The 23448-nt window shown below is 39.6% G+C and overlaps 1 protein-coding gene across 2 annotated transcripts in view; it reads right to left on the bottom strand.

The window, feature by feature from the left end:
• Positions 1-23448, bottom strand: part of LOC122796397 (calcium/calmodulin-dependent 3',5'-cyclic nucleotide phosphodiesterase 1C-like) — a 2375955-nt gene that overhangs the window by 311389 nt on the left and 2041118 nt on the right. For both annotated transcript variants that reach the window (XM_044064848.1, XM_044064849.1), the window contains exons 13-14: positions 11863-11983; positions 11234-11409 (exon numbers count right to left, since the gene is read on the bottom strand). In XM_044064848.1, the coding sequence (XP_043920783.1) occupies positions 11234-11409; positions 11863-11983 (297 nt within the window). The remainder of the gene's footprint in view (positions 1-11233; positions 11410-11862; positions 11984-23448) is intronic.

Raw genomic sequence — 23448 nt, 5'->3', positions numbered from 1 at the left:
AACAATGCGAATAAGAAAGAACTCACTTTAATAGCAAGCAAACAAAGCTTTCGGGAATAACCCTTCTTCAGTGCTATTAGAATCACCCAAAATAATATCACAGTACAAGCAGAAAATGATTAATTTCAACAATTGGCTAAGTTTCTGGTATCACTCTAAGGGGGATCCAGTATCTGTCTGCCTGGAATGGCATGACTGACAGACCTCGATGTTTTGCCAGAGATGGCCTGCATCCATCACCCCTGGGCTTCCAGATACTGGCCAAGGCTCTTGCCACCCCTGTAGTGCCTTTTTTAGGTGGTGTTCTAAATACCAAATTACCACCATCACAGCTACAAACAAATGCAATCTGAGGGTCATGCTGCTCACCGCTAGAAGTCTAAATCTCAAAATTCACTCACTCAAAGCACTCCTTAAAATGGAGAACATTGACATTTGTGCTGTAACAGAGACCTGATTCAAAGTAGCAGAAAGCACCCCACCTTAACAGGCTATAACTCTTTGCATACCTTTCAGCCCCAGAACTTGGACCGAAGCTCCAAAGGTGGTGGTGTTTCCATATTTATAAAGGATGCACACACCTCCAGACTGGTAGCCCAACATAATGCATCAGAGATACTTCAGGTGCAGCTAACACTGGATAAGACAGTGACTCAGGTCATAGCCTGCTATAGGTCCCCAACCATGTCCCAAGACTCACACTCCATGTTCCTAAGCACCCTAAAGAATATTAGAATCCAACCTAACACTCTCATACTAGGCAACTTCAACTACCACTCCATTAACTAGGAAAACTACTCATGTACCAATACACTTACCCAACGTTTCCTTGAGTTCATTAATTCCAATGCCCTGGACCAGCTAATACTTACCCCACTAAAAGAAGCAACATCCCTGACCTGGTCATAACTAACATGGGCGACCATTGCTCTACACCAGTAGTCAGCTCCTCCCTGGTTAGATGTGACCACAAACTAATCACCTTGGAAATCCACATCCCTCCCACCCCCCGCAAAGGTAACCACTATGAAAAACTTCTCCAAAGCTAAGTTTGGGCTCCTAAAAACAGAGGTGATTAACTTCATGGCACCCATGCAAATGAAGAATAGTTACATGACTGCTGAATCATACACCAATGCACTGTATGAAGATGTACACAAATGTATGGATCTCACCATACCCAATAGAACCAAGACACTTTCCTCCAAAAAAGGAAGCCAATCTGGTGGTCCCCTGCCATAAACAAACTCTACAACAGAAGGAATAAGGTGAAGTCCCAAGACTGGAAAAACTCCCTTATCAGCCTCAAGTAAAAGTCGAGATCCCTCATCAAATTCTCTAAAGCTAGCTATGAAAACAGAATTGCAGCAGATAGTAAAGACAACCACAAGGACTTTTATAGTTATGTAAAGAATCTCCATGGCAATACCCAGATTTGCTCTGAGCTGCTGCACAATGGTACCTCCTATACTGAGCCAACAGATATTGCCAATATACTGGCCGACAGATTCAGCACCAACTTTACTCCACTCCCCCCCAAAGGACCAATCACAATACCAGTAGATTGCCAGGCACCCAGTATTACTGCTGCACAGGTTAAAACAGCATTGTCCAAGGCCAAGAATACAGCTTCTATGGGACCTGACAATATCCCTGGCTGTGTTCTACATGAACTGCAGAGTGAACTGACACCTCACCTGTGTGTCTTGTTCAATCACAGCCTCACCTCAGGCTTTGTCCCTACTGAATGGCCCACTGCTACAGTCATCCTTCTCCACAGGCGTGACTACAGACCCTGGGAACTATCTCCCTATTAGCCTGATGAGTCTGATATGCAAAGCTATGGAGTGCATCATCATGGACATAATAAACAAGGATAGAGGGAATCTCCAAACTCTGGATCCCACACAGTTTGTTTTTGTGAAGGGTAGATCATGCCTGCTCAACTTGGTTGACTTTTTGAGTGAGTCACCAGAGCTGTGGATGAAGGCAAGGTAGATCATACAGCTTACCTTGATCTGGCCAAGGCCCTGATACCATTCCCCACTCAGGAATCATAGAAAAACTCACTAAGCTAGGCATCAACACTTATATCACTTGGTGGGTTGCAAACTGGCTCACAGATAGAACCCACAGTGTGGAAGTAGCTGACTCTAAGTCAGACTGCTGACTAGTCACAAGTGGAGTCCCACATGGTTCAATCGTGGGTCCTCTCCTGTTTGGTATCTACTTCTCTGAAGTCCAGGCCAACATGAAGGGACTCTGGCTGACAAAGTTCCCAGACGATTGCAAGTTGGGAGGTATTATTAACTCCGCAAGTGATGTTGACATCCTGCAGAATGGCCTCACTGAGACCAGCAACTGCTGTCAGAACCACTGCCTTAAGCTCAACGCCAAAAAATGTCATCATCCCCTTTGGGAAAAACCTGGTTCCCATGAATTACCACACTGATGGTAGTCCACTGAATGCAGAAGGTGTTATAAGAGATCTGGGAACACAGGTTGACCGCAACCTCTCTTTTGAAAACCAGATTGCCACTGTGGTCAGTAAGTCCTTCATTTTGGCACATCTCATTACTAAGAGTTTTGCATCCAGGAAGAAAGAGGTCATTGTCTCCCTCTACTCTTCCCTCATTAGACCAATCATCGAGTACAATGCCCCATTTGGCATGTACCTCACTATACACCTGCAAAACTGGAGAGGCTGCAAAAGTACCTCACAAAGAGGATCCTAGGCCTTAAACACTTGTCCTATATGGACAGACTCAAAAAACTCCAACTATTCTCTGTCTTATATCACTTACTTAGAGGTGATCTCTGCTTGACTTACAAAGCCATGTCTGACCCAGCTCTGTTAGAAATGCTACCTCTAAAGAAATCCCAATCCCTCTGCACCACATGCTCCAGAGACCTCACCCTCATTACTACAATCAACAGAATGTACAGGCAAGACAGGTTCATAACCCAGAGACTGCCAATGCTAAGGAATAGACTTCCCTTACATGTCAAGCTGAGCACCTTGCTGACCCTCTTCAAGAGAAATCTTGATGAGTGGATGGGAAATAAAAAATTCACTCCGGGGATAACTCCAGTGGCTCTGCTTGACAGTGGCACTGGGAACTAAGGTCGGGTGGCACGATGCCAGGGTGATCCTATGGCTGGACTTGTAAAGGCCCCAGGGCCATTAGCCTAGTGCACACCTATGAACATATATATATATATATATATATATATATATATATATATATATATATATATCTTAGTTTGCATTTCACTGATCTGGATCGGTGTGATCTATGTATGTTGCTGGAACTAGATATGACCCTTCTTTTTACTGCAATTCATTCCTTTCTTAAGTTTCATCTACTACCAAAGATTTGTGTTTTAGTTGCCATTTAATATATATTACAACTATTTTCTGCAGATTTCACTGCATTTTGCTAACTGGACACACCTTAACATGGCAGTATTGAGGGGCCACCATGGAACATTGTTAGTCATTATTTTGTGACATAGGGTAATTTTCTGCTGTTTTGGAGTTCATATTACTGCTGGCCAAATAAAAAACTTGTTTTCTGGTTGATTATTTCCATTTTATATATATGTATGTATCTTTGTGCTATGACTCTGAAGGTGAAACAGTGGCTGGTTAGTGTTTTTCAGTTGTGCTCCTTAAAGTTCTGGATAAACTCATTGGGAGTTTGCTCACTGGCCAACATTTCATTCAATGTTTCAGTCTTGCTGAATTACTCAAAGCTCTACATGGTTTTGTGAGATTCCTACCATTTGCTAGTTGAGCATTACATTGCTAGCATAATGCCTGAAGGTTGAGTGAGTTTGTGCTGAGGTAAAATTAGTTGTGTGCTGTACCCCTCAGTGTTACTATATTGCTACCAACTGAGCAGATTCCTTATTGCCCTAGTTGTTTTTGTTGCTATAGCTTTGTTGTTCTCACATAGCATGTGCTAATCTTCTCTTAGCTGCTTAGAATTAGTTGTGCCTTCACTTAGCTTAGTTCTTCTTCTACAGTCTGCACCTATTTAGTACATGTTGGGCACTTAGACCACAGTAAATGTGAGACCACCTTGACAAAATGGAAAGTAAACCTGTTTCTGTCCCTGCTGTTGTTAGCATTGTACCACCTGTTACACTTCAGCACTACAAGAACTTCTATAAGCTCACAGACAGTGAACATTTACTGGCTACAAAGAATTCAGTCTGTTTGAGGTGTAAATATCTATGCATCCCTTTTCACTAAATAAGATGGCATGTGAAAATCACACAATACCAACAACATCTCAGCACATCTGCATAAAAATGAGTTGTGCTGAGACTAGAAAAGTCACCTCCAAAGCCTCCTAGGAATGAGAAGACCAGGTCTCAGCTGATATTTACTACCACATTAGCACCACACTAAAGAGTCACCAGGAGGAAGACCACAAACCTCCTACTACCTCAAATTCCACGCATAAAAACAGTAATAGCATAGTCAGTGGTGACTATCGTGAAGTACACTGACTCCACACTCACAAAACTGGGCAAAGACAGGGTCACAGATGGTTGTCTTTCTGATGCTGGGATCCAAGACATCACAAGGGCTGTAAAGTGCCTCACATCAGACAGATATGATTATGCCCTAATGGTAGTCCATGCGGGTGTCAATTACTTGATGTACATAACCTTGAGGGTTATGCAGAGACACATTATTCTACTGACCATGCATGTGTACAGTTCAGCCAACACACTTGTCCTGATTGGAATCCTTCCTTCCCCCAGAATACCTATATAGATAGAAAAATGACTTGCTTCAACAGTTAGCTTAGAAGTTGGTGTAATTTTGAGATGGGGTTCCAGAATGTGTCAACATGTAAATGAGATGATTGACAGTCCAACTAGCTTTGCAAAGGATGGCCTGTGACTCTCATTCCATGAATTCTATGGACCGGATAAAGTCCTTTATTTATTTTATTTTTGTCATGTTTGTTACCTGGGTAGTGGACTGGTCCAAGTAACCTTTTCATCCATGACCTGGGTCAACCAGACAATAACAAATTACATGGGTACACATATTACATAAGAACAAAACATACTGAGACTATAGACACTAAGTATTTTATAAGATGTTACATGGAATCAAGCCATGTGAAAAAATAAGCAGGGAAAACATGTAGTACAGAAAAAAAAAAGCATAATGTGATTACACACAACTGATCTAACAGTTTAACTTGACAGCAAGAGGAGCATCTGACAAATAGCTGGGAAAATTATGTCAAGGAAAGAAAGAATGAAAAAAAAACAGGAGAATAAGTACTCATGGGATTTGTGATAGCGAGTAGCAAAGACAGATATTGAGAGAGAAAAAGAAATACCTGCTGTTAGCCAGTGTCTCTGAAGCAATTACTTCAGTTTTCCTCAAGTAAATGAGAATGCAGGGATTCTATTGAAAGAAGTGAAATTATCAGATTATGTAATGGCATCTGGTACAGAGCTTCAGCAGACTTAGGTGAGCCCTGAGAAGGATCATTCACAGCAATTACTCAGAGAGTAGTCGGGGGTTTTAATGTGCAGTTAATTGAGGAGTTGTGGACAGTAAGTTAGGTTAAGAGGTTTTTAGCTGAGTATATTAAGCAGAAGAATGACTCTTTCTCACACTGTCAGCCATTTTCCTTTGCTTACGGTAAGGCACTGGTGCTCCTTGTTGCCTCCATGGTGTCTTTTTAGGCAGACTCTAAATAATGGACATCCCAGCACAGCAGATATCAATGTAGGCATTTCCACCCCTAAATTGTGCCACATCAAAGTGGCTTTTTTCTTAACAACATCTGGTTTCATCTTAGGGCAATCCATCAACTGAAACGCATATATGTTTGCATACTTACTGAGACTTATTACTCCCTGCGTACCTGGATTTTTTACCTATCAGGCAATCAAACCTGATGGAAAGTGTAGCAGTATTTCTTTATTTGTCAGGGACCACATCACCCCTACATAGATTCCCAAAGACCAACAAACTGAACTCACTGAAATTCAACTTAACCTTACAAGACAAGGTATCAGCTTAAAACCTGGCACAAGAAGCCATCTATATCTCCTAACAACTGCAGACATTTTCTAAATGTAGCAAAGAAAAAGCTATGAACAAAAATGCCATTATAATAAGAAGTTTCAATTATCCCACAATAAACTGGTACACCTCTGCCACCAAAGTTGTCTGTGCCCAGTGATTCTTGGGCTTATTAAATAATTTTTTTGAAACTGATAGTTAACAAACCAACTAGAGGACATAGTAATTTTTATCTGGTTTATGAATGAATGAGTGCTTAAGACAAGTAATGTTTAATGTGTTAAGAGCATTGCTATGAATGACTGTGGGGATAACTGCTTTTTAAGCATGTCATAATAAATATAGGATTTTCAAACATAACCATAACTTGCAGCTTGATTTGGAGAACATTTCTCCTGCCTCATGCCCTTGCTCTCTCTGATATCTATAATCATTTATATGATAATTTCTGCAAGAAATATGAGAAGAGTTGCATTTTTTAATTATTATTTTAACTTTTTACTGTTGTCATTGCTGCCCAGTGTTTTCTGCTTCTGTGAGCTAAGTTTAATATAATGGCTTGAATTCATAGGTTCATAGGTAGGTACTAGGCTATTGGCCCAAGGGCCTACGTAAGCCTAGCCAACAAGGTTTCCTTGCTTACGCCACCCAAGAAAGTTATTTTCCTGTGCCACTGTCGAGCAGAGACACAGAAGTGATCCCCGGGGTGTATTTCCTATTTCCCATCCACGCATCAAGATTTTTCTTGAAGAGTGCTAATGAAGAACTTTGCTTGACATAGATGGGTAGCTTGTTTCAGAGTATAGGACGTCTCTGGGACAGGAATCTATCCCTCCAGCATGTCCTGTTTATTGTGGTGACAAGGCTTAGGTCCCTAGAGCATGTAGCTTGGAGGGATTGGGATTTCTTTAGGTGTAGCATGTCCAACAGCTCTGGGTTTGACATAGCTTTATATGTTAGGCAGAGATCACCTCGGAGTAGGCAATATGCTACAGAGCAAAGCTGGAGTTTTTTGAGGTGGTCAGTGTAGGGCATTTGTTTGAGGCCAGTAATCCTCTTTGTGGGGTACTTCTGTGGCCTTTCCAGCAGCTGCAGATGTCTTGTGAGGTACATTCCAAAAGGGGTGTTGTACTCTATAATGGGTCAAATGAGTGACAAGTAGAGGGGAACAATGACCTCTTATTTCCTGGATGAGAACCCTTTTATGATGAGGTGTGCCATGTAGAAGGACTTCCTGACTACTGTGGCGATGTGACTATCAAAGGAGAGACTACTTCCACCTGGGTCCCAGGGTCTCTTATCACGCATTTGGTGTTAAGTAGATTGCTGCCTATGTGGTAGTTCATGGGTACAGAATTTTTACCAAAGGAGATGACACTGCATTTTTTGGCATTGAGCTTGAGGCCATGGCTCTGACACCAGGCATCTGTCTCATTGAGACCCTTCTATAGGATGTCCACATCATTTGAGGATTTGACTATGGCTCCTAGTTTGCAGTCATCTGCGAACTTTGTCAGCCAGAGGCCTTCTCTGTTAGCTTGTACTTCAGAGAAGTAGATAACAAACAGGAGAGGTCCCAGGATGGAACCCTGTGGCACTCCACTTGTCACTGCCTTGAGGTCAGATTTGGAGTCTGCAACGTTTACAGTGTGGGTTCTGTCAGTGAGCCAGTTGCCAACCCATCTTGTGACATAGGGATATATACCTTGTTTAGTGAGTTTAGCTGCAATTCTAGAATGGGGGATGGTGTTGAAAGCCTTGGCGAGGTCAAGATAGGCTGTGTGAACCAGCTTACCCTCATCCACGGCTTTGGTGACTACCTCAAAGACGTTGATCAGGTTCAGGAGGCATGATCTGCCTTTCACAAACCTGAACTGGGTGGGATCCAGAGTTTGGAGGTTATCAATGTCTTTGTTTATGAGTTCCATGATGATATGTTCCATGGCCTTGCAGACCAGGCTCATCAGGCTAATAGGTCGATAGTTCCTGGGATCAGTGGTGGCTCCCCCTTTGTGGAGTGGGATAACTGTTGCTATGCACCAGTCAGTGGGCACAAAGCCTGATGTGAGGCTATTATTGAACATGGTGCTTAAGTAGGGAGCCAGTTCATTCTGAAGTTCGTGTAAAATGCAGCCTGGGATGTTGTCCTGTCCCATGGATGCTGTGTTTTTGGCTTTAGGGAGTGCAGCTTTTACCTGCGTAGTTGTGATTACAAGGACTCTGCATTCTTCCTATATAGATACGGGCCCTTTAGGGGGTGAGAGGGGGGTAAAGTTAGCACTGAACTGATCTGTCAGGATGTTGGCAATATCAGTTGGTTCTGTAATTTTATGCCTTTGTGCTGTAACTCAGAGCAGATCTGGGTGTTGCCATCTATATTCTCACACAAACAACAGCTGCAAATCAGAAATGCATTACACAGTTCTTAAAGCCCTATCACTGATGAAATGATTATTCATTTAATCTTAATAAATGTTGTTTCAGAAGGAGTCTTAATGACTCTGGTCACTTGCTTTTTAAAACTATTAAGTTATATTATATATTTTTTTGTAATTCAAATGAGCATCGGGTCTTTTAGCATACGTTGATTGTGATAATTGACTTAGCCCTGAATTTATACTGTTAAAAGATTGTTACACATCTGGGTGAGTCTCATTCTTCAAAGGTTAGAAGAATTTTTTTTTTTTCATGCATGGTGAGATATGACCACTAACTGAGTAAATAATGGTATACATTGCAAAATTTATAAAACAATGTCACAGAACTTTGTGGCTGGCCACATTGTATAATAAATACACACTATAAAATATCATGGAACTCTCTTTAAAACATGGCCTTAAATTGTAAGTACAGGACACATAAGGAATAGACAACAATAGCTTGCTATATACTAATTAGACATATGCATAAATCATGACGGCTTTCAAAATATTTTACTTCCAGAAGTGCACTGGACTAGTCACCATGACTGAACATTCATATGACCATAAATCAATTAAAAAAAATCTTGGACTTCCAATGGACAGTGAGTAGCCCCCTCACTTAATTGCATCCAGTTGCTTGGCCTTTGGCAGCACAGAACAGTATAACCTGTGTGATTTTGGGTTGCAAATTCTGGATTTAATTATTAAAACAGGATTGTGACCACATATTTACGGACATTTAATGAATAGCTCCTCTTTTACATTATACAGCCCTCTGTAGGCAGTCTTAATCTTTTCAGTCATCAAAGATGATGGCAGTTTGATTTCTACCTCTGTCTACCTTCAATTGTTCCTTGTCTTATCATGTTCTGGCACACTGTCCTTACTGAATTTAGCAGTTAGATGATCCATCACTGCATATGAAAAGGAGACAATGTTCAGGTTAAGAGGAGTGAAATTATTCATGAACTAACTCTTAGCTGTGTGGCCTTTTCTTAAACACCTTGCCTTTATCAAAAAGGCATCACATATTATTCACTTTTACAGCTGCAGCATACGTAGATATCACAGGGTGTTATTATTTTCATCCATGTAGTTTAATATGTTCACTTTCCCATCAAAGCTGAAAACACTCCTAAAAACATCAATGCGATAGATGTCAGCGGTTCTCCAAAAGTAACAAATATGTCCTTTCAATTTTAGGTTTAAGGATAGACCAGTCACTTAACTTCAAAAGCCACATTGAAAATACCAGGAAAATGATCAGTTCTCTTTTATTCTGGTCATACAAAATATTTCCCTTAATTTTTGGACCAGCTAGACCTGCAAAACGCAAAGGAGTCCCCCTTACTCAACTTGCACAGGGCTCCCCATCATAGCCACAGCCTCTAAAAACAACTCATCCACTCCACAGTCCATTGTAAACAAAATCTGCTGATTCATTTCCAATTCTTCTCCTCAGAGACATCATAACATCACCCTCTCCAAACCGAATACCTACCAGTTTCTAACATAGTTGAGCTATTCCTAGGGTCTCTTCAAACCTTTTCATCCAGGTGCCTTCAAACCTCTTGTAGCGAAACTCCATAATAAAACCACCACTACAATCTCTGCAACCTCTCCCAATTAACTCCCTCACTCCAGACACCTCAAACCAGCTGCACTGTACCAACCATTCCTTCCCCATTCTTGCACCCAAACTCTGACAACCACTACCCCTTCGACTCAAAGAACTTTCTTCTTTCCCCACCTTCAGAACTCAACTAAAAGACACCTTCATCAAAAATCTGACTGCAAGTGCTTTTCTACAGGACACATACCTTAGCTCCCTCCTTAGCCACATCTCTTCTACTTTGACCCCCTATTCTTAGCTGTTGCTTTTCTCTCATATTTCTACTAAAATTAATTCACATTTGTTTTTCTGCTCTATTTATGTATTATATTTATAGCATTATCAATCTTCTGTGATTATTTTGTTTGTAATTTTGTTCTTTTTTTTTTTTTTGCAAATTTCTTTATCCAGGCAATGCCTGTAAATGATCTGTTGTGAACAGGTACTACCCCAGTAAATAAACAAAAAATAAAAAGCAAAAAAAAAAAACTTGGACACAGATCAAGATTCCTGGTCTTTCCCAGGTACTAGGCATGCTGTAGTATATCCATCAAACTACTCATTATGTATGAAGATGTGTCATACCCAGACCATAACACTGGCTGTTGGCAGCTTGGTGAAATACTTATACAAGTGACTTGGGCTCTATTAAATACAGAAGGAAATGCAGAAATAGCACGGGCAACGTTCTGGTGAAACCGACAAAAGAAATCTAAAATTATGCATAGCCAATTCTACACTAATAATCACATTTTCAGAGTTTTGATAATTATCTGTTTCCAGTTTTTACAAAATACATTTTATTTTTTTTTCTATATTTCTTTTTTCCCCTATATTTGCAGTCGGCTACCCTCTCATCTTGTTGTTGCACTGTTTTCAGCCACAAGATTGTACAATGAATGCCTTAAGTCATTTCTGCTTTCCCATTTTTTTCAGTGTAATGTAAATATTTGCTATATATGGAAGCACTGTATAGTGTTTCTATAACCTTCTATTCCAAAATACTTATTCAAATGAATCAGCAATTGCTAAATTATTTCATTAAATATAAAATAACTTTATGTGAACTGTTTTCCTATTATCATAGCAGCTGTTTTTTCATTTATAGAAGAGAATTCATACAAACTTTGTTACCTTTGGCTGCCTGTGTCTTCCACTTTTCCCTGTTTTGTTGCACAATTTCATTCCAACTGGCCTTAAAGCTTTTAAAGTCCACAGTGAGTAAAGAACAGTTTAGAGAGGCACTTCCTTCTGACCCTGTACTCTTTACACTCGAACGTTTTACTTCTGAGGGTGTAATGCTGTTTAAGCTAAATATTAAGATAAATTAAAAAAAAAAGAAAAGAAAAATATGCTAAATCTATATAAAGGTGCTTGAAATTCATCAGGCATTGCATTTTACAGAACAGTTCATTCAAAAGTTAAGAAATTTAATTGGAATTGCAGTCAGTTTAACATAAATCTTTTTAAAACCATGGCGCAGAAAACTAGAAAAATGCTCCTTCTGATAAACTATAATGGGCTATTCCAAGTAAATGCTTTTGTTTTACACAGGAATATTCTTTCTACACAGCACTACTAAACAAGTACAAACATCAGAAATTATAAACTTTTATTTCTCACAAAAAAATCAGGATTTCTTCTTAATAATTAATTTGAAGCTCATTTATGCTCTGCTTTTTAGTCAGGTATATGTCTGCCAAGCTACAGCCATATCAATAATGTTTTTAAATGCTTCTAATTTAGGCTAGGTGCATACTAACCTGGAACGTCGGAAGGTGGTGATGCCTGACCGAGCTGCTTCATCTATAAGTGGGGATACAATCTTTTCCATCATGTCACTAAGCACAGTAAATGTTGGTTCCACAATGAAGTCAATGAATCCTTCAAAAGAGAGTGATAAACACATTTTAACAGTTTTAAGGCCTATGCTTATTTATAATTGCATATGCATTTGCAATATGAAGCATACAGTCTTCCAAAGAAAAACAGTTAATATTTCTACAATGTATTGCATTTCACATGAACAAATCCTGAAATAAGACCATCAAGAAGCTTTCACATATTGGCATCTGTGACTGCAAATTGATATAGATACAAAAAGTTTAATAAATTTTAACTCTGTAGACACATAAGGATTTTCCCACACAGTTTACTGTATTGTCAAATACATCACCCAGACTAAAAAAAAGAATCAGACTATAAAAAGCTTCCAAAATACCAATGTGATATGAACAGCTATCAACATAATAGACAATTTCCTTGGAAGGATTTAAAAAAAATCTACCAATTTTTTCAAGGGTTTTCCAAAACAAATTCTACCCATAACAGTGGTAACAAACGTAAGATAAATTCATTGAGTTGTATTCTTAATACTTCTAACTAAGAGGCGATGAAGCATACAGAAACTGAAAATGAGAACAGTTTTTCCATGGCTGTCCCAGACAGTGATATTTTACAACCACTTTAAAAAAAATAACAATGTTGCCCCTTTAGGAAGACCAAAATAAAAGGTTGTTAACACAGAAAGCAATATGGATCCGCTAGAAATTCTGCAACAGCTGAACGGCAAACAGAATTGCAACAAGTGACAGACTTAATACATAACATTTCTGCAAAAGAATTAACTACTGATGAGAAAACTTTGTTAAATAAATGTTTGAATTTTATACCCTTGAGTCCTGTTACAGAAATTCAGCGTGGGACAAATGTAAAAACTGTCTGTCGTAAGATTAATTTACAATTATGTTTTTTAAGTCATTCTGCTACACTACAGGCAGACATAAGGTTTGGAGAGTGTAATTTTAAAGCACTGTATCACAGGAGTACTGATGCTTTTGAGAAACCTGCAATGAAAGAATTGCATTTTGATCAATGTTAGCAATCTTTTGCTAGACACGATCTTAATAATAAAGAACACATGACATTAAAACATATTTCTGATAAGAAGAATGCAGTTATTAATAAAGTAAATATGGGTGGGGCAGTTGTATTGGAGTACACATATGAAAAACGCGATGTACTCCAACCAAACTCCACAAAGCAAAACGAAAGCGAAGAACAAAGCAGGCTGAAACAAGCGAAGAACAAAGCAGGCTGAAACAAGCGAAGAACAAAGCAGGCTGAAACAACTGTTGGAGTACATTGCGTTTTTCTTGGTTTGGTGCTTGGAGGATTGTTTCAGCCTGCTTTGTTCTTCGCTTTCATTTTGCTTTGTGGAGTTTGGTTGGAGTATACATATGCATACAAACATGAACCATATTTACAGTTACCAATGTGACATGTTACCAGAAAATGGCACTGGATCCAACTTGGAAATTTAAAAAGGAAATAAGTAACTTTTTATGGCTGGCAGTAGATGAAGGCATTATTCAGAGAAAAAAATGGCTTTGGAACTTATAGTAGATGAACTACAGATTCAAACATTTTTATGCTACCTAAGATCCATAAACACTGTGCTAAACTCCAGGGACACCAACGGTCTTGGGGAAAGGGTCACTTACAGAACCATATTCATGATTTCTAATGTGGTATTTAAAACTACTTTTAACTTATATTTAATCTAGAATACAAGATAAAACTGAATTTCTTAAACTTAAGGATGATTTACAGATGGTATATGTGTAGTTCAGATTTTAATTCACTCTGTACTAACATACTCTATTGGGCTGGGGTTGTTTCTAGAGATTTGGTTACACAGAACTCAGTTATATAGTGTAGGATTTAATATATTTCTTTCATGCCTTACTGAATACATTCCCATTAGGAATGTGTTTTATTTTGATAAAAACAATTGCTTTTTGCATATGTAGAGGACAGCTATTGGGTGCTTTGTTTGCACCAATTTATGCCAACCCATTTATGGAATATAGAGAAGTACAGCTTATTTTTGATACCAACCACAACATCTATATATGTGCTGTTGATATGTGGCACAGATATTTGATGGAGTGTTGCCTGGTATGGCTATCAGATCTTATCTTTCTTTGAGAATTTATAGATTATTTAAATAGTAATAAGTGGGGTATACCTTTTAGGTTTGAATGTTGTCACAGCACTTTGTCTTTTGTTAAATGTGCAGGGCACTAAAAATCAAGATGGTGCAGTAAGACAATCATTATTTAGAAAACCATTCCTTAAAAATTATTTGTTGGAAGCTAATATCATGGATCCCAGATACAGTATAAGCAATATTCCTTAGAGTAAAAAGAATCCAAAGATTTGGCACAAAGGTTTATACAAAAGGGATATAAGACAGTGAAAGAAAAGACTGGTCACAAAGTTAGGAGTGAGTTATTGGAATATACTGAAAAATCTAATACGTCTATATTGTTGACTGGGCTCCACAGAGCCTATTTTCAGTGGAGGCCAGGGGAGAAATGTACCAGACACATGTCTTTAGAATGTGGGAGGAAACCAGATTACCCGGAGGAAACCCATGCGAACACAGGGAGAATATGCAAACTCTGCACAGAAGGCACCCTAGCCGAGAATCAAACCAGAGAACCTCTTGCTGTGAGGTGACAATGTTAACCATTGAATCACTGCACTGCCCAATACATAAATACCGGAACATTCTTATGGAGGAACAAGAGCTGGTGGAAATGTTACCTGTCAGTTAAAAATTTACATGCAGAAAAGGAAAACCATTAGATAATAGTGTGATCAATATAAAACTATTGATGATGTGAAAGCTTCCAACCAATTAAACCTATGGAAGAACCCTTAATAGGGTGCTCACCATGTGGACATTGTGCAACAAGTAATGCAGTAAATAAAATTAAAAACTTTTTCTTCTGGTAACACATCCAAAGTTTTGCTGATTTATTTAGCTACATGCACATCATTCTATGTATGGAAAACATCTACAAGCTTGCAATCTCTGAACATCTTAGTGACATCAGACTCAATAAGCAAAGATGCTCACTTTTTCAACATGTGTCTATGCACCCTAATACTTCATTTAGGTTTATAGGGATAGATAGAATACCTATAAAAGGTCCAAATAAATTAGGATGGAAACAGATTTTTGACAAAAATATTTAATGGATCGTCATGTTGAGTGCTTTGTTTGCACCTGGTTTCAATAAACATATATATTTTTTTATTCACAACTTCATTCATATTTGTATTTGGTCTTATCATGTATTTATATGTGTGTCTATGCAGTGATTTATTTATTTATTTTTGTATTTATTTATTCACTTTACATTCTATTTTGTATATACTGGTCACTGTTTGATGATGCATCATTAGGAAGTTATATAAGGTAGTCTTTCTGGCCCAAACTAATTTGATACAGACGAAGGCCCTGTGCTGAACTCAATTCATATGTGAGACTGTGGACCAAAAATAAATTCAATTGCACTCTGAGTGCTGTGATGTGCACTTTTTAGTGTTGGATTGTGTTGTAGTGTTAGTTTATTTCTAAGTATTTTACACAAAGAGGAACAGTGTTTATAAGCTGCTATTTTTGTGTATGCCATTTTCCCAGCCAATGAGTCAAGCTGACTTATAAAACTAGATATGTTAGATGCAATACTAATAGTGATAGGCAACATATGCCATAAACTTTCAGCCCTAACCAGAAACTTATATCCATCACTTTAGTTTGAAACCTTGGTACCTCAGGAATGCAGTTATTATTAGTCTCAAACTGATGAAAAATAAAAGACTCCTCTACAGACATAAATATCAACATACTCAGACTAAAACTGTGGCTGGGATTTCAAAGCACACAGCATGTAGAGTAATGCAGTTTCTAGCAGAGTAACTCAGTGTAATACAAGTGACCCATTCGATGAGTGCTGTAATGCTACATAGAAAAGAAGGCTCCATCATGAGATACCACAATGACCATGCCACAGAAAGCAGCATACAAATGGAACAGTCAGGTGTAGGGGGCTTGGATAAAACAAATTAACTATGTCTGCTACCCCATGTCCTTCTGGCATGATCAAAACAGCAGAGTAGAGGGATTCAAAGACAAGATTTACTGTGGTATTTAGAAAGAGAACTAACAAAAATCTACACTGCCTTTTGGCAGCATATATATATATATATATATATATATATATATATATATATATATATATATATATATATATATATATATATATATATATATGTATATATACTTTGATGTCTATGCCAGTAGTGGGACTGTTAGCACAATAGCAGGTAAGTATTGCAAAGCAAAGTCATGTGTGTGTGTGTGTGTGTGTGTGTGTGTGTGTGTGTGTGTGTGTGTGTGTGTGTGTGTGTGTGTGTGCGTGTGCGTGTGTGTGTATGTGTGTGTGTCTGTTACATGGGATGGTAGAGATAACACACGTGATGTTGCTTTATCCTGGGTCATGGTAAAGTCAGAGACATACTAACAAACCACTAATGAGCTTTTACTCTGTGTGGCACTACCAGAACTTGTCTTCAAACCTCAAAAAGTACTATAGTGATAATTTCTCTCAATTCCACACTGTATTTAGAAATATTGTGCATATTCATGCTGTCAACCTATTTTGCATTGTCATGTGTTTGTGTGCTTCCGCCATAGTTACATATGGGACTTTGAGAATATATTTATGAAGGGATGATTTTTTTTTTGGGTGTGGGTAATGGTTACATCATTAACATGTGTGTGTATGTGTGCGTGTGTGTGTGTGTGTGTGTGTGTGTGTGTGTGTGTGTGTGTGTGTGTGTGTGTGTGTGTGTGTGTGTGTGTGTGTGTGTGTATGTGTATATATATATATATATATATATATATATATATATATATATATATATAAGAAAAATTGCCAATGACTCCAAAGATAACCACAAAGCGTTCTTTAGCTATGTCAAGAACCTAAGTGGAAACTCTCAGATCTGCTCTGAGTTAGTGCAGAATGACACAAAATACACTGAACTGATTGATATTGCCAACATTCTGGCAGACAGGTTTAGTGCAAATGTCACCCCACCACCCCCTAAAGGGCCCATAACCATACCAGAAGAATGTAGAGCCCCGTCAATCACCGATGCACATGTTAAAACAGCCCTATCCAAAGCCAAAAACACAACTTCAATGGGACCGGATAGTGTCCCAGGCTGTGTCTTACAAGAGCTCCAAAATGAACTAACCCCTCACGTAAACACACTGTTCAAACTCAGCCTCTCTACAGGCTATGCACCCACAGAGTGGCGCCAGCAACAGTTATCCCACTTCACAAAGGTAGAGCCACAACGGACCCCAGGAACTATCGCTCTATAAGCCTGACTAGCCTGGTCTGCAAGGCTATGGAACGCATCATCATGGAACTCATTAGCAGAGACATTGGGAACCTCCAAACCTTGGACCCTACCCAGTTTGGCTTTGTTAAGGGCAGATCATGCCTTCTAAACCTGGTGGACTTCTTTGAGACAGTTACCAAGGCATTAGATGAGGGAAAGGAGGTCCACACAGCCTATCTAGACCTCCCAAAGGCTTTCAACACCATTCCCCATTCTAGTATTATAGACAAGCTCACCAGCTTGAACATAAATCCCTACGTCATGAGATGGGTTGCCAACTGGCTCATGGATAGAACCCATATGGTGAGAGTTGCAGGCTCTACGTCCAACTCTAAACCGGTTACAAGTGGCGTCCCCCAGGGCTCCGTCCTAGGACCCTTCCTGTTTGGTATATACTTCTCAGAGGTACAGGCAAGCATAGGAGGACTATGGCTGGCCAAGTTCGCAGATGACTGCAAACTAGGGGCCATAATTGATTCTCCGGCTGATGCAGACACCCTCCAGATGGGTCTCACTGAGACGGATACCTGTTGTCAAAATCATGGCCTCGAGCTAAATACCAAAAAAGTGCATAGTCATCCCCTTTGGAAAAAACAAACTACCCGCAAACTACCACATAGGTGGTACTCCCCTAAATACAGAAAATGTAATAAGGGATCTGGGGACCCAAGTAGATAGTAATCTCTCCTTTGATAATCATATTGTCAAGGTGGTTAGAAAATCCTTCTATGTGGCCCACCTAATCACAAAAGGGTTCACATCTAGAACAAAAGAGGTTATTGTGCCTCTCTACTGATCACTCATTAGACCCATCATAGAATGCAATGCCCCATTTGGGATGTACCTTACAAGACACCTGTAACAGCTGGAAAGACCACACAAGTACCTCACCAAGAGGATTACTGGCCTCAGACAGATGCCCTATGCAGCCCGACTCAAGAAACTCCAGCTGTACTTGGTTGTATACCACTTACTCAGAGGTGATCTCTGCCTGACATACAAGGCCATGTCCAACCCAGAATTGATGGACATGTTCCACCTAAAAAAAAATAAATCCCGGAGAGCCACACGCTCTAGAGATATAAACCTCACCACAACGATAAATAGGACATGCTGGAGGGATAGATTCCTGTCCCAGAGACTCCCCATACTTTGGAACAGGATTCCAATATACATCAGGCAGAGCCCCTCACTAACACTCTTCAAGAGAAACCTTGATGGGTGGATGAGAAACAGAAAATTTACCCCAGAGATCACTGCAGTGGCTCTGCTGGACAGTGGTACAGGGAACTAATGGCTCTGCTGGACAGAGGCACAGGGAACTAATCTAAGGGGGTGGCAAAAGCCAACACATTCTGGCTAGGCTTATAAATGCCCTTGGGCAGATAGCCTAGTACATACCAATGAGCCTATATATATATATATATATATATATATATATATATATATATATATATATATATATATATACATACATATATATATATATATATATATATATATATATATATATATAGACATACATATACATATAGACATACATACAGATATAGATAGATTACTGATTTTATATATATATATATATATATATATATATATATATATATATATACATACATATATGGGGTATGGGGCCGGGGTGTCACTGCACCAGTGACATTCATCTACAGCCAAGGTTTATACCACTGGGCGGCTAGCCCTACATATACACACACACACACACACACACACACACACACACACACACACATATATATATACATATATATATATATATATATATATATATATATATATATATATATATATATATATTTATGCCTATTTATATGTGTGTGTTTGTGCCTGTGCGTGGTTGCATTTAGATTAACTGAACATTCATTAGCTGATTTAACTGAGTTGGTTTACATTGAATATATAACAGCTGATTGAACCCCAGATGCTCAAATTCCACTGATTTACAGCCGGGGACTCAAACGGTTGTAACTGTTTCTACCAAGCTGAACTAAGGTGAGTTACCAGCCACAACCCAGAATTGAGATACCAGATGACTGGAGGGTTCTGAGCTTCCCAGAAAACATAAGTTGCCTGTTGGTTTGCTTATTTATATTATTTAAATGCTCTTATTATTGCCTACCACCTACTGTAATACTGTATGTGTACTAAATTGCGCTGATGTATTACAATTGCCTGCCTTACTTTGCCTGTTAAATCAAATTTTATTACTGTTTTCACTGTTTGCAAAGCTTTTTTTTTGCTATTTTCACTGTTTAAGTATTTGCTGGTAATTTTCACTGTTGCAAAGCAATCTGTTCTGCTTGTTCTAGTTTTCCTACCAAGCAGTGTTAAAATAACTGATTTATTAGCAATTTAAAACTTTCTTTAGAGTCTCCTTGCTATTTCTCTGCTGTTTAAAATGTTTTTCTGCTGTGTTAAACACTTTCTAGTGTTTCTTGCTGAAACTAGGGTAGTTAGTAGCTGTAGCATTGTCCAGATACAGGTTTCCTGCATCTGGGTCTGTTTGTAGTGGCTGTTTACTCTGAGCCCATTTTCCAAATCATCTCTGATTGGAAAGGGCTCTTCTGCACTCTAGTGCGGGGGGGGGGGTGCTGATTGGAACCTGTCTGATGAAGGGTGGTTGGTCTAAGGCTTGGAGTAAGCATCCTCATTGGTCGTTTTGAACCTGTTTAAATTTTTTTCAAGTTTTTAGCTTCTGGTATTTAAGTCCTGCATTTGAGCAGGTTTCTGCTTGTTTGTGCATCACGCAGCACCGCACACTGCTGCACAATTGTGCGCCATAGCCGGATAGATAAATAAAACAGTTTTTCCTTACATACAGCTGTAGCACATTAGTGTAGCCCTCATCCTTAGTAATTTTCTGGTCAAAGAAATACTTCTAGTGAGCTGTAAAGTATTAAATCATCAGCAACCCCCCCCCCCACTGCAGAAATATCCATCCACTGAGCTCCTCCTTTATTGGTCCTAAAAAGCCAATTCTTCAACCTAGCATTATGGACAGTTGATCTACCCTTGTTTCTCCTACCAACATGAGTCAGTGTAGCAATTGCCTCATGTATACTGAGAACCCTCTACTAATAACTCACTGTAGTACAGAGTGCAAGAGATGTGTCTACACCAGAAAGGTTGAATCCATACCATGCACTTGAAATAATAACCCGGAAGAGGGTGTCAATCCACCCACCACTACTCATGCACATAGTACTCATCCAACACATAAATCAACATTTGTGGATGTTCTCTCAAAAACTTACCAAAACACCAGAGACCTCCAAAACACAAGACTGCTACAACTAATACACTTTCCACAGCACCCATGATACTTTGTAACACCAATGTCTCACCTACCAAGCCCATAAGGAGTAACACTCAAAATACAAATTTTCTTGTCATTGCAGACTCCATAGTGAGACACACAGATGCCCCACTCACCAGGATGGACAAGGAGAATGTCACACTCAGCTGCTTGTCCAGTGCCAGGATTCATCAGATCATGCATGGACTCAGGTCTCTCAGCAGCAAGTACCATTATGACTCTGTCATACTTCATGATGGAGTGAATGACCTGAGATGTACTTCACTGGACTATATGAAGTGAGACATGACTGAGCTCTCTGGGTATGTGTCCCAGGTAGGTATATCACTAGCCTTGCGCAGCATACTACTCTCACCTGGAAAGATGCCACAGTATAAACAAAAATGACTGATTTCAGTAATTGGCTTAATTTTGGTGTCATTCAAAGGAGATCCAGTTCCTGTCAGCCTGGGATGCCATGGTTGGCAAACCTCACTTGTTTGCCAGAGACAATTAGCACCTGGCATCTCTAGACTTTTGGCTGCTGGCAAAGGCTCTTGCTTCCCCCATAGTGCCTTTTTAAACAAGGTTTTGAAGACAAACCTACTGACGTGAAATTTGCCAATCATAACAAAATAAGTTTCATGCTGCTAAATGCTAGGAGCTTAAACCAAACACTACACACCCTGGAAGCAGTTCCGTCACTGGAGGATGTAGATGTCTGTGCAGTCACAGAAACCTGGTTCAAGGCCTCAGAGAGTACCCTGACCTTTCAAGGCTACAATGCCTTCCACACCTTCAGAGCACAAAATGAACATGTGAGAACCAAAGGAGATGGTGTTTTTATCTATATTAGAGATTTGTTTACCATCCACCTAGTTAGACTCGATAAACGCCATGGAGTTACTCCAAGTTTAAGTTACTGTGGGTAAGAACCCCATTCAATTTATAGGCAGTTATAGAGCCCCCTCTATGGGTCATGAAACTCATGAAGCCTACTTGACCGAAGGACTTTGGCTGATGACTGCAAGGGGCGTCATTATCATCTCCCCAAGTGATGCAGACATCCTACAAAAGGGCCTCTCTGTGACCAATGACTGGTGTCTGAACCATGGCCTGAAGCTTAATGCCCAAAAGTGCATTATCATACCCTTTGGAAAAAACTCAGTTCCCACAAATTACCATGTTGATGGGAGCCCACTGAACACTGAAGGGGCCATAAGAGATCTGGGCACCCAGGTCGACAGCCACCTCACCTTCGACCACCACATTTCCACTGTGGTCAGAATGCCCTTCTACGTGGCACATTTTATAACCAAAGATTTCACATCCAGGAAGAAAGAGGTCATCATCCCTCTGTACTTATCCCTCATTAGACCAATCATTGAATATAATGCCCTGTTTGGCATATACCTGACCAGACACCTACAACAGCTGGAGAGGCCACAAAAATACCTCACAAAAAGGATCCTAGGCCTTAAACACATGTCCAACATGGACAGACTCAAGAAACGTCAGATGTTCTCAGTCTCTTATCTACTTAGAAGTGATCTCTGCTTGACTTGCAAAGTCATGTCTGACCCAGCCCTACTTGAAATGCTACACCTAAAGAAATCCCAATCCCCCATGCCACATGCTCCAGAGATCAAAACCTCATTATCACAATTAACACAACATGCTGGAGGGATAGCTTCATCTTCCAAAGACTGCCCATACTCTGGAATAAGCTTCCCATTCAAGTCAAGCAGAGCACGATGCTGGCCCTCTTCAAGAGAAATCTTGAAGAGTGGATGGGTAACAGAAAGTTCACTCCAGGGATCATTCCAGTTGCCCTACTGGATAGGGGCACCGTAAACTAACTTCAGGTGGCACAGTGCCTGGGAAATATTTTTGGGCTAGGCTTGTAAAAGGCTCCAGAGTCATTAGCCTATTACACATCTATGAACCTATGAACCAAACTGGAGTCAATTCAAAAATTCCTAAACGCTGTGGTTATGGAGGATTTCAATTATTCCACCATCAGCTGGGAACCCTATGCTAGCCCTAACTCACTGATGCAAAGGTTCTTTGACTTTGTTAACTCAAATACCCTGGAGCAAATTGCTCATAGCCCAACAAGAGGAACAAACATACTAGATCTGGTCCTCACTAACATGTTAAACAGCTGCACTGCTGAAACTGCCGGACCCTCATTAGTTAAATCTGACCATAAATCAGTCACATTCAAGCTGGCCCTAACACCAAAACACACAAAGGGTGAAGTCAGACTAAGAAACTTCACCATGGCAAACTCTACCCTCTTAGGTGAAGGTATAAATGTATTCCATGCCCCACCCCCAGCTGGAAGGGGTAATTACATTGAAGCTTACATTAAAGCCCTGAGCAATCACTTGAATAAGCGTATGGACTTGGCTGTACCAGAAAGAATCAAATCCATTGCCCCAAGTAAAAACAAGCCACAATGGTGGACATCCAGCATCAACAAACTTTACAATAAATGCAAAATGTTGGTGTCCAAGAAAACAAAGGCGAGGCCCCCAACAATTGAAAATCACCCTACTCAACTTCAACAGGCAAATAAGACATGTCAAATCCTCTAAGAGCTTCTTTGAGAAAAGCTTAGCAAGCACAGCCAAGGATAACATAAGGTATTTTACAGCTATGTACATAGCCTAAAAGGTAGGACCAAGCATATGCAGAACTAGTGAGTGACAGTATCACATAGACTAACTCCACAGAGATAGCAAACCTGCTAGTGGATAGGTTTGAT

This window comes from Protopterus annectens, chromosome 3.part0 (assembly GCF_019279795.1).
Source record: "Protopterus annectens isolate FY-2018-M chromosome 3.part0, PAN1.0, whole genome shotgun sequence".
Taxonomy (NCBI): domain Eukaryota; kingdom Metazoa; phylum Chordata; order Ceratodontiformes; family Protopteridae; genus Protopterus; species Protopterus annectens.
Note: the sequence above shows the minus strand (reverse complement) of the source record. Positions and strands in the feature narration are given on the sequence as shown.